The 13,176-nt window shown below is 42.5% G+C and overlaps 1 protein-coding gene across 1 annotated transcript in view; it reads left to right on the top strand.

Annotated features, from left to right (window-relative positions):
- The window catches only part of LOC120032872 (nodal modulator 1-like), a 43,269-nt gene extending 33,460 nt beyond the window's left edge, over positions 1–9,809 (top strand). Inside the window, 4 exon segments of the mRNA XM_038979093.1 lie at positions 938–1,039; positions 7,356–7,475; positions 7,761–7,853; positions 8,057–9,809. Of these exon segments, the coding sequence (XP_038835021.1) occupies positions 938–1,039; positions 7,356–7,475; positions 7,761–7,853; positions 8,057–8,188 (447 nt within the window). The 3' untranslated portion in view covers positions 8,189–9,809.
- The last annotated feature ends 3,367 nt before the right edge of the window (positions 9,810–13,176 follow it).

The raw sequence follows: 13,176 nt of genomic DNA, 5'->3' as shown, positions 1-13,176 counted from the left end.
CTCTCTGTAAGATCCCCTCACTACAATACCCATAAAACCTCACCAGAACACCTGTCCACCCTCTCTGTAAGATCCCCTCACTACAATACCTGTAAAACCTCACCAGAACACCTGTCCACCCTCTCTGTAAGATACCCTCACTACAATACCTGTAAAACCTCACCAGAACACCTGTCCACCCTCTCTGTAAGATCCCCTCACTACAATACCTGTAAAACCTCACCAGAACACCTGTCCACTCTCTCTGTAAGATCCCCTCACTACAATACCTGTAAAACCTCACCAGAACACCTGTCCATCCTCTCTGTAAGATCCCCTCACTATAATACCTGTAAAACCTCACCAGAACACCTGTCCACCCTCTCTGTAAGATCCCCTCACTACAATACCTGTAAAACCTCACCAGAACACCTGTCCACCCTCTCTGTAAGATCCCCTCACTACAATACCTGTAAAACCTCACCAGAACACCTGCCCATCCTCTCTGTAAGATCCCCTCACTACAATACCTGTAAAACCTCACCAGAACACCTGCCCACCCTCTCTGTAAGATCCCCTCACTACAATACCTGTAAAACCTCACCAGAACACCTGTCCACCCTCTCTGTAAGATCCCCTCACTACAATACCCGTAAAACCTCACCAGAACACCTGCCCATCTTCTAAGATCCCCTCACTACAATACCCATAAAATCACCTCATAACTACCTATCTCAATCAAAAAAAAACATTTTCAATGTGTCATAAGGAACTAATTCATAGATGAAGCAAAAATATAGTTGTTTGATGTAATGTTGTTTGATGTGATGACACTGAGCAACACCTTTATGTGCTCCATACATAGAGGACTAATGCTAAAATGGGTTATATCCATCTGGAGTCCTCTATTTACTTCTATGGCTCCATATAATTGTATTTCTCCTCCTGTCCCGTGCAGGTGAAGCTGTATAAGAGTGACAACCTTGACAACCCCATCAACAGTGTGTCTTTGGGACAGTCCCTCTTCTTTCACTTCCCGCCTCTGGACAGGGATGGAGAGGTATGGACCTGCTACAGAAATGTGCTATTATTCAGTATGTAAGGTGGTATAAGGCGGGCTAGAAATGTGCTATTATTCAGTATGTAAGGTGGTATAAGGCGGGCTGGAAATGTGTGTAGCTGATAGCCAAGGAAGCATCACTACTGCCTTCCTGAGACCTGAAGCACTGCTGTACCCAACTCAGAAATGGCTCTTCTGGGTCAGTGGTATTACTGAAATCAAATCACAACTTATTTAAATGTGATTTAACAAAGTCGTAATACACTTCCCAGAAAGAAAAAAAATCTAAATACTAACAATATTTTATCAATTAAAGCAGAAGACAACAGAGAAATCAAGAACAAAATGAATCTGTTTATTTTGGGATTGTCAGTTTAACAATGTAAAACATATAGAAATACATTTTCTTAATTAAGTTGTCGTTTTTTCAAGATATAACAGTCAAGTAAAGGTCTTCACTCTATGAGAATTCACAATATATAGTTTTTTCTTAGAGTAATACCAGCTCAGATTTCATCATGTGATACATTCATCTATCTATAGAGAAATCAAAACTTTTTTTTTGAACAGAAAAGACTTGGGTGGCCGCCTAAGTGTGTTTTTGGGCCGCCTATGTCAAAAAGTAAGTACTTTTCAGGATGGGAGAAACGTTTTCGGTGTAAACTTAAACAACTTAAACCTGATATTAAGTATGTAGAGAAGATAATGGACCATTATATTTTTATAATATAATCTTTGAGAACTAACAATCACCAAAATAAAAGCTAGACAGTCGGGGAGAATCTAAAATTCAAAAAATTATGCATTGAAGAGTATTTTTGACGACGCATGGGGCCCCCATTGATTTTGTTGTGACGTTTGATTCACTCCGTTTTAAAACGGCAAAATTTTTCACTGCCAACAACACGAGGGCCTCTAAAATGTTGGTTGGTGACCGCACCATTGGTCACACCCCCCACTGAACTCACCACCTAAGCCCCATTTTGATCCAGAAAAGAAACTGTTAATTACTTACATTGACTTCTATACTACAGACTTAGTAGTACTACTGTGTCTAATACAAACCCATCACAAGCATATTATGGCTTAACTATACTGAACAAAATATAAACGCAACATGTAAAGTGTTGGTCCCGTGTTTCATGACCTGAAATAAGAGACCCCAAAATGTTCCCAGACGTACAAATGACTTATTTAGTTCAAATTTTTTGCACAAATGTATTTATATCCCTGTTGATGAACATTTCTCCTTTGCCAAGATAATCCATCCACCTGACAGGTGTGACATATCAAGAAGCTGATTAACCTGTCTAGCCCCGGGGTACCCCCCCCCACATTCCACTGAAAAGGCAGCGCGCGAAATTCAAAATATATTTTTTAGAAATATTTAACTTTCACACATTAACAAGTCCAATACAGCAAATGAAAGATAAACATCTTGTGAATCCAGCCAACATGTCTGATTTAAAAAAAAAAAAAAAATGTTTTACAGCGAAAACACCACGTATATTTATGTTAGCTCACCACCAAATACAAAAAAGCACAGACATTTCTTTCACAGCACAGGTAGCTTGCACAAAACCCCCAAATAGAGATAGAATTAGTCACTAACCAAGAAACAACTTCATCAGATGACAGTGTTATAACATGTTATACAATAAATCTATGTTTTGTTCGAAAAATGTGCATATTTCAGGTATAAATCATAGTTTTACATTGCAGCTACAATCACAAATATCACCAAAGCAGCTAGAACAATTACAGAGAGCAACGTGAAATACTAAATACTCATCATAAAACATTTATGAAAAATACATGGTGTACAGCAAATGAAAGATAAACATCTTGTGAATCCAGCCAATATTTCAGATTTTTTAAGTGTTTTACAGCGAAAACACAATATAGCATTATATTAGCGTACCACAATAGCCAACCACACAACCGCATTCATTCACCGCAAAGGTAGCGATCGCAAAAAAACAGCAAAAGATATAAAATTATTCACTAACCTTGACAAACTTCATCAGATGACAGTCCTATAACATCATGTTACACAATACATATATGTTTTGTTCGAAAATGTGCATATTTAGCGGTACAAATCGTGGTTTTACAATGTGAATACGTAGCCAAACTGCACAAAATTATCCAGATATATTTCTGACACTCACCTAATCTAATTAAAGAACTCATCATAAACTTTACTAAAAAATACATGTTGTACAGCAAATGAAAGATACACTAGTTCTTAATGCAATCGCCGTGTTAGAATTCTAAAAATAACTTTAGTACGACATACAGCTTACGTTATAGCGAGACAGCGCCTGCAATGAGGGCGGAAAATAGTACTAAACATTTTCCACAGAAATACGAAATAACATCATAAATGGTTCCTACTTTTGCTGAGCTTCCATCAGAATCTTGTACAAGGAGTCCTTTGTCCAGCATAAATCGTTGTTTGGTTTTAGAATGTCCTCCTTCGCCTGTCGAATTAGCAACCAAAGCTAGCCAAGTGGCGCGAAGTTGGCCATCTTCACCAAACGCAGAGAACGGAAAACGCCAAAACTCCCGATAAACGTTCAATAATCTGATAAAACTATATTGAAAAAACATACTTTACGATGATATTATCACATGTATCAAATAAAATCAAAGCCGGAGATATTAGCCGTCTATAACGAAAGCTTTTCAGAAGGCAATCCAGGGTTCCTTCCCGCGCCTTGCTGGACAAAGGAAATTTGGGGTCACGTCATTCCAAGAGCTCTTGTTCGACCTCCGATCAAGCTAGACACCCCATTCCACCTCCCACTGCCTGTTGACATCTAGTGGAAGGCGTATGAAGTGCATGTTTATCCATAGATTTCAAGCAAATGAATAGGAAGGCCCTGGAACAGAGCCTCGATTTCAGATTTTTCACTTCCTGCCAGGGAGTTTGCTGCAAAATGAGTTCTGTTTTACTCACAGATATAATTCAAACGGTTTTAGAAACTTGAGAGTGTTTTCTATCCAATAGTAATAATAATATGCATATTGTACGATCTAGAATAGAGTACGAGGCCGTTTAAATTGGGCACGATTTTTCCCCAAAGTGAAAATAGCGCCCCCCTATCCCAAACAGGTTAAACAGCATGATCATTAGACGTGTGTGTGTGTGTGTGTGTGTTTGAGAGAAAAAGAAGGAAGGAAGAAGTTGTGTGCACTTTACATGTTACAGTAGACAACGGTGTTATGGTATTAATAAACCGCTTTCTCACAAATCCCTAGATAATTCACGTCACACCAAGTCATTCCATGCGTTTAGAGGAATATGTTGTACACATCCATCCATCATAGCACAGTCCTCCTCTCCAACTTCTGAATCGGGTTCAGACCACCACCAGTAGGCTGTTGTCAGTGCTGTGCCGTCAACCCATTTCCGGGTCCCGTCCGTCTCTCCGTCAGTCAGACCAATCCAGATGTAGTGAGAAATACCTGTTCCTCTTGGCTGTTTATGATCACCAGGTCTGCTTTTCTCGCCAGACAGTCACGTCTGCTCTCATTCCAGGATTTCTCTTCGGTAGTGATGTAATAACAGCTGCAGTAAAACTTCAGCCATCCTTCGGGACAGGCTTTTATAAATGTATAAATGTCTCTCTCCCTCTGTAGGTTGGTTGTATAAATGTGATAGATAGATAGATGATCCCAGCCAGTAGGAGAAGACCCAGACATGCTGTAGCAACAACAAAAGGTCTCCTCTCAGAACCTGAGAGTTCAGCTCGTGGTGTGCTCCCTGGGGTAGCATCCTCAGTCTCTGTTCTCAAGTCAAGACGCGTGTCTGGAGTCTCATATATGCGCTGTCTATGGACCTCTTCATAGGCATCGGCTCCATTACCAAACAGGTCCTCTGAGTGTTCAGGCTGTGGTGTGTTCCATTGGGTCACTGCAGCCTCAGTCTCGTTTCTCAAGTTCGGAGGCATGTCTGGTGTGTCATAGTAGGGCTGTTCGTAGACATCGTTACAGATGTCTGCCCCATTATCTTCATTGGTAAAAGTGGCCCGGGACATCTCCATGGTCTACCGCTGTCTCTGAGAGCTGTCAAGTGAGTCCAGTCTTGGACTTGCTATTTGTGACCATGGACATGGAACTGACATACCAGGAAGATGTATATGGAGGGAAAATGGAAAACAAAGGCTAGCTGTAACAGAATTTAAATATCATCTGTGTTAGCCCCAAGCAAATTCAGGGAGTTTCCCCGAACTCCTGCTCCTTCCTTTTCACCTTTCTGCAGATGTGTACCCTCTGTTTACTCCCAAATATACACTACATCACCAAAAGTATGTGGACACCTTCTTGTCAAACATCTCATTCCAAAATCATGAGCATTAATTTGGAGTTGGTCCTCCCTTTGCTGCTACAACAGCCTCTACTCTTCTGGGAAGGCTTTCCACTAGATGTTGGAACATTGCTGCAGGGACTTGCTTCCATTCAGCCACAAGCATTAGTGAAGTTGGGCGAATAGGCCTGGCTCGCAGTCGGCGTTCCAATTCATCCCAAAGGTTGAGGTCAGGACTCTAATCATGCCAGTCAAGTTCTTCCACACCGATCTCGACAAACGATTTCTGTATGGACCTCGCTTTGTGCACGGGGGCATTGTCATGCTGAAACAGGAAAGGACCTTCCCCAAACTGTTGCCACAAATTTGAAAGCACAGAATAGTCTAGAACGTCATTGTATGCTGTAGCGTTAAGATTTCCCTTCACTGGAACTAAGTGGTCTAGCTCAAAACAAGAAAAACAGCCCCAGACTATTATTCCTCCTCCACCAAACTTTACAGTTGGCACTATGCATTGGGGCAGGTAGCGTTCTCCTGGCATCCACCAAACCCAGATTAGTCTGTTGGACTGCCAGATGGTGAAGCGTGATTCATCACGCCAGAGAACGTGTTTCCACTGCTCCAGAGTCCAATTGTGGCGAGCTTTACACCACTCCAGCCGACGCTCGGCATGGAGATCTTAGGATTGTGTACGGCTGCTCGGCCATGGAAATCCTTTTCATGACGCTCCCGACGAACAGTTATTGTGCTGACTTGGCGGTCCTGTTCTGTAAGCTTGTGTAGCCTACCACTTTGTGGCTGAGCCGTTGTTGCTCCTAGACGTTTCCACTTCACAATAACAGCACTTACGGTTGTCCAGGGCAGCTCTAGCAGGGCAGAAAGTTGACGAACTGACTTGTTTGGAAAGGTGGCATTCTGTGATGGTGCCACGTTGAAAGTTACTGAGCTCTCCAGTAAGGCTATTCTACGGCCTATGTTTGTCTATGGAGATTGCATGGCTCTGTGCTCTATTTTATACACCTGTCAGCAACGGGTGTGGCTGAAATAGCCGAATCCACAAATTTTGAAGGGGCGTCCACATACTTTTGTGTATATATAGTTTACATCAACAGGAGGTCCAGGGCTACCAACATGGGTCATTTATCATATTCATAACATTGATTTTACACTACAGACTACAGGTTGGGTACGTTTGACCAGTGTGGATGAGGAACGGCTGGGGCTCTCCTACTCTAAATGAACCTGATTGGCACTTTTTTTTCACGCTCCCCCCTCCCCCATAGAAAACTAAACCTAACGGGTCATACAAAAGCAATGCAAAATAGTGATAGAATGATGGTCTCTCCAAGTGTATTAACCAACAGTAACCGATTTTAGTTCGCCCCCCTTCTAAACCCCACCCCCATGCCAGCGTAGGTGAGGAATGACAAAAACATTAAATATATATATATATTTTTTTTTAACTTTTTTCTCATTGATATCGGTTATTTTTGGCTTGCAATGCTTTTTGATTTGTTTTTGTTTACAATGTTGATGTTTTTGCTAACAATATGTATTTTTTTCCCTCTCGTTTTTGGAAGGGAAAAAAATTCATTTTACGACTCATTATGCATTATATATATGTAACCTGAAAACTATGTTATTGGCAGAGAGGTTTGAATCTCTTTATTGGTCCATTAACTTAAACTTCACCCATGTAAAACCTGCTGATTTAGAATGTCTTGTGTAAATTGTTCTTTCAACCAGCAACTATCAGAAAATTACACTGCTCACATCTGTCACACTTCTACAGTGTTAGTTTCATCCGCTGTTGTACAATGTGATAGAAAACACAGGAAAACAGGATTTTGACAGCACTGGGCCTTTAATGGTTGCTATTCTCCTGATAATAGAAAGTAGTATAGGTTTATCCAGCGGTTCTGGGTCAGTGGAATTAAGTGCTTTACAGAGTGTTGTCATCACCATAAATAAACTTTTGTTTGTGTGTGTCCTCCCCTAATACAGACCTATGTGTTGATGCTGTACTCCACACTGTCTCGCTCCCAGTACGACTTCTCTCTTCCCCAAGTCTCCTTCACCTCTACAGGCTACCATAAGCACATCACTTTGACCTTCAACCCCAATGTAAGTACACAGTACCAACTCCGCCAGGGCTGAATCCTCCGGCTAGAAGTTCTCCGCAGCCACAGATCTAAGATCAGCTTATCCTGTCCACATTCTAACCTTATCCATTATGTGGGAAAGCACAAAATAGGCAACTTCAGGCAACTTCATCCTAGTTCGGAAAACATCTAATGTAATACATTTAGAATATTCTCATTACAGTGATAATAAAAAAATAAAAAAAAGTCTGCGTTGTGTGTCTTCTGAATAATGAATGAGACCCCAATGTGATGTTCTTCATCACAGCGTAAAGTGCCTGACCAGGACGTAGCCCAGGGCTCCTACATAGCTCTACCCCTCACTCTACTGCTCCTGCTGGCAGCCTACAACCATGAGAAGGTACACTGCCTCCACTCCTATTGCATAGCCAAGTATCATCTATCCAATGTACTGTAATTGAGTGGTCTGGTGAATGTTCAAGCAGACCTCCTATTGAATAAAACAACATTCTATTGGTTTCTGGGATCTTCATAACATTTTACTACACGGAAGACAATATAAAGTGGCATCTCACCCTTTTTTAATGCCCTGTCTCTCCCCAGGTGATCCCCCTGCTGCTGCAGCTGGTGAGCCGTCTCCAGGGGGTGCGTAGCCTGAGCCAGGCCGGTGGGGACAACGCTGCCCTGGACGAGGCCAAACGCCAGGCCAAGAGACAGAAGACCCGACGCACATGATCCACAGACCTAGCATGTAAACTACCCCAACAGGAACCACAGACATGCTGTGTCTGAAATGCCACCCTGTCCCATGTATAGTGCACTACTTTTGACCAGAACCCTATGAGAGTAGGGGATAGGGCCATTTCAGTCGCAGCCATACTGTACAATAGCATACTTTACCGTACTATACCCATAGCCAACCAGGCTCTGTCTATGGACTGATTTTACCAGCATGGGTCCTATGGAAGACTGACTGTGTAGTTCTGTTCTGTGGGACTCCTTCGTTTTATAGAACACTCACTCATCAGAAATATTAAGAAGAATCCATTTTGTCCATATGTGTATGAGCCATTGTTGCTTTTTTTTACATTTGTAATGAATGAATTGTCAATTGAGACGTTATGACCTCCATAGTTTTTTTTGAAGGGAGGTGGTTATGTCAATGTGGGTTTCATGGGGATTTGGGGGGTTCAGGGCCACGCTTTGTGGTAACGGTGCATCATGAAAGCTTTAGAACTCGTTATAAAAGTGACAAACTGTTCATGCCAAGTTATTTACTATGACGTGCAGTGGCATTCATTTTAATCACATCCAATTCAGCCAACTGTTCAAGTCACTGCATGTGTCATAAGGAGGGCCAGGATTTTTTTTCCTGACCACATGACCTGACCAGTTGTTGGCCTATAACTGGTTCCTGGTCAGATCACATGGTCTGAATAAACTCCTGGTCCTAGTAAGGAAAGGTGTGTGATAATGGTCATGTTTTTATAATGGGTTCTACGGGCTGTGGTAGTTTGAAGCATGGTGGATTTTGTGTGTTGGTCTGTCAGTTTGCTCAGGGAGAGTGGGTGGGTTGAGGGTGGGGGGGGGGGGGGTCTAAGGGTTTGAAAGGGTTAATAATTACAGTAACAAGATAAGAAATTAAGATTTCGGGTAGGGAGCTGTAGGGGTACAACTTTTTGTTAGTGATAATTATTAATTTATTAACATTTTATTTGTCTGATCTGATGTGAATGATGAGCAGTTTGGTAGCAAATTTATTTTACGGTGTGTTTGTGTTTTTGAGAAAATAAACGGTCAGATTTCAAAGTATGCAAGCCATCTGAAAACAAAGGCAACCAGTGTAAATGTATCAGACAAGTATCTACTACGTACGAGGAGATATCTTCTCAAATTCTGGGACGAATCCTGACTTTCACTTTAAAAGTCAAATCTTTACAGGTTTTCCCATTGACATCATTGCATGACTAAGTGAAAATTCACTTGTAAAGTTAGGATTTGCAGTACAATGTTTATCTTGACCTCACGTTGCCTTAAGCTAAAATAAAAGATGTGATAATCTTAAATAATTACTGAAGAAAATGTAATTGGTTCATCCAAGTTTCTACTCATGTGGTAATATTGATGCTGAATGTGAAATGGAACCACCTGAACCAATCTCTTTTTGTACTTGGTATGCTATTCTCCTGTTCTTCTTAGTTATGGCCAATTATTTAAGAAAAAGATGAACAGGCCAATGACTATTTACTGAGTTGAAACATATTCCAATTAGGTTATGGTTGCCGGAGAGAGTCGGGTTGAAGAGTCTGATCTGTGTGAAATTAATGATAAATAAAATCTGACATGGGAAAATGTGCTCCTGTTTGGCTCAGTTGGTAGAGCTGTGTGCAACTGTCCTGGGTTCGATTCCCCCTGGAGCCATGCAAAAAATGTATGTAGCTTTGGATAGAAGCGACTGCTAACGGTGAGAGCGTTGGGCCACTAACCAAAAGGTCGCTGGGTCGAATACACTAGCTGACAAGATGAAAAATCTATCGATGTGCCCTTAAGCAAGGTACTTAACCCTAATTTGCCTCAGGGGCGCCGTACTACTATGGCTGACCCTATAAAACGACACATTTCACTGCACCTACCAAATTGTTGTATACCCTGAGTGTACAAAACATTAGGAACGTCTTCTTAATATTAAGTTGCACCCCTTTTTCCCTCAGAATAGCCCCAGTGTTGTCGTAGCATGGACTCTACAAGGTGTCGAAAGTGTTCTACAGGGATGCTGCCCCGTGCTTCCCACAGTTGTGTCAAGTTGGCTGGATATCCTTTGGCTGGTGGAACCATTCTTGATAGACATGAGAAACTGTTGAGTGTGAACCCAGCTGCGTTGCTGTTCTTGACTCAAACCGGTAGCTTGGTACCTACTACCATACCCTGTTCAAAGGCACTTCAATCTTTTGTCTTACCCATTCACCTTCTGAATGGCACACATACACAATCCATGTCTCAGTTGTCTCAAGGCTTAAAAGTCCTTTAACCTGTCTCCTCCCCTTCATCTACACTGATTGAAGTGGATTTAACAAGTGACATCAATAAGAGATCATAGCTTTCACCTGGATTCACCTGGTCAGTCTGTCATGGAAAGATGTTCCTAATGCTTTGTACACTCAGTGTGTATATACGTTGTGTTGTGGTGGTGTTGTGTCATGACCATGTCTCCGGGGGGCAGTGTTGGGTAAGGAAGCGATTGATCGATACAGTCCAGGCTTCTTTTCTACACTGAGAATCATGTCCATTGTTGAGTTGTGTTTTCAAGTGGGAAGACGCAAGGACGAAAGTTCCAGGCAACCTTGGGTACTGTGTAATTACACATGCACCTTATGATTTCATGTCATTCATGTTGTATTTATGTAAGCCTATGTCATGTACAGTTCCTTCAGTAAATGCAAGAAAGTATCCCCCTTGAATTTCTGCATTTTGTTGTGTTACAGCCTGCCCTTAAAATTGATTAAATGACAAATTTGTGTCACTGGTTTACACACAATCAGCCCATAATGTCAAAGTGGAATTGTGTTTTTAGGCAAGCCTAAATAACATCTGGAGTAAAAATGTGCTTAAGTCACATAATAAGTTGCATGGACTCACTGTGCAATTATAACTAAAGTTGAACATGATTTTTGAATGACTACCCCATCTCTGTACCCCACACATACAATTATCTGTGAAGTCCCTCAGTTGAGTAGTGAATTTCAAGCACAGGTTCAACGAAAAAGACCAGTGAGGTTTTACAATGCCTCGCAAAGAAGGGCACCTATTGGTAGGTGGGTAAAAATAAAGCAGACATTGAATATCCCTTTGAGCATGGTGAAGTGATAAATTACACTTTGGATGGTGTAGCGGCCCAGGCACGCGAGCCTACCAGACGAGATAAATTACTTTTCGAGGCAAGCAACACTGAAGCACGCATGAGAGCAGCAGCTGTTCTGGACGACTGTGTGATCACGCTCTCCGTAGCCAATGTAAGACCTTTAAACAGGTCAACATTCACAAGGCCACAGGGTCAGACGGATTACCAGGACGTGTACTCGGAACATGCGCTGACCAACTGGCAAGTATCTTCACTGACATTTTCATCCTCTTCCTGAATGAGTTTGTAATACCTACATGTTTTAAGCAGACCACCATAGTCCCTGTGCCCAAGAACTCCCAAGGTAACCTGCCTAAATAACTACCGACCCGTAGCACTCACGTTTGTAGCCATGAAGTGCTTTGAAAGGCTGCTCATGGCTCACATCAACACCATCATCCAAGAAACCCTAGATCCACTCCAATTCGCATACTGCCCCAACAGATCCACAGATGACATAATCTCTATTGCACTCCACAATGCCCTTTCCCACCTGGACAAAAGGAACACCTAAGTGAGAATGCTGTTCATTGACTACAGCTCAGTGTTCAACTCCACAGTGCCCGCAAAGCTCATCACTAAGCTAAGGACCCTGGGCCTAAACACCTCCCTCTGCAGCTGGATCCTGGACTTCCTGATGGGCCGCCCCCAGGTGGTAATGCAACAACACATCTGCCATGCTGATCCTCAACATGGGGGCCCCTCAGGGGTGCTTGTTTAGTCCCCTCCTGTACTCCCTGTTCACCAACGACTGCGTGGCCAAGCACCACTCCAACACCATCATTAAGTTTGCCGACGAGACAACGGGGGTAGGCCTGATCACCAACAACAATGACACAGCCTATAGGGAGGAGGTCAGAAACCTGGCAGTGTGGTGTCAGGACAACAACCTCTCCCTCAATGTGAGCAAGACAAAGGAGCTGATCGTGGACTACCGGAAAAGGAGGGCCGAGCACGGCCCCATTCACATCGACAGGGCTGTAGTTGTGTCCACATCACCAACAAACTTTTATGGTTCAAACACACCAAGACAGTCTGGCAAAGGGCACGACGACACCTATTCTCCCACAGGGGACTGAAGAGATTTAGCATGGGTCCTCAGATCCTCAAAATCAAAAAGTTCTACAGCTGCACCATCGAGAGCATCCTGACTGGTTGCATCAGTGCCTGGTATGGCAACTGCTCGGCATCCGACCGACCGCAAGGTGCTTCAGAAGGTCAGTATATCACCGGGGCCAAGCTTCCTGCCATCCAGGACCTCTATACGAGGTGGTGTCAGAGGAAGGTCATAAACTCCAGTCACCCAAGTCATAGATTGTTCTCTCTGCTACCGCACGGCAAGTGGTACCGGAGCGCCAAGTCTGGGTCCAAAAGGCTCCTTTACCCCCACGCCATAAGACTGCTGAACAGCTAATCAATTGGCTACCCTGACTATTTGCATTCACCCTCTTTTTTACGCTGCTGCTACTCACTGTTTATCATCTATGCATAGTCACTTTACCCTTAACTACTAACTAATGTACATATTACCTCAATTACCTCAACTAACCCGTACCACCGCACATTGACTCGGTGTCGATACCCCTTGTATATAGCCTCGTTATCATAATTTTTTAACTTTAGTTTATTTAGCAAATATTTTCTTAGTCTTCATTCTTGGTTAAGGGCTTGTAAATAAGCATTGTACGGTAAGAATGTTGTATTCGGCGCATGTGACAAATTTGATTTGATTTAATCAATACACCCAGTCACTACAAAGATACAGGCGTCCTTCCTAACTCAGTTGACAGAGAGGAACGAAACCGCTCAGGGATTTCACCATGAG

This window comes from Salvelinus namaycush, chromosome 39 (genome assembly GCF_016432855.1).
Source record: "Salvelinus namaycush isolate Seneca chromosome 39, SaNama_1.0, whole genome shotgun sequence".
Taxonomy (NCBI): Eukaryota; Metazoa; Chordata; class Actinopteri; order Salmoniformes; family Salmonidae; genus Salvelinus; species Salvelinus namaycush.
Note: the sequence above shows the minus strand (reverse complement) of the source record. Positions and strands in the feature narration are given on the sequence as shown.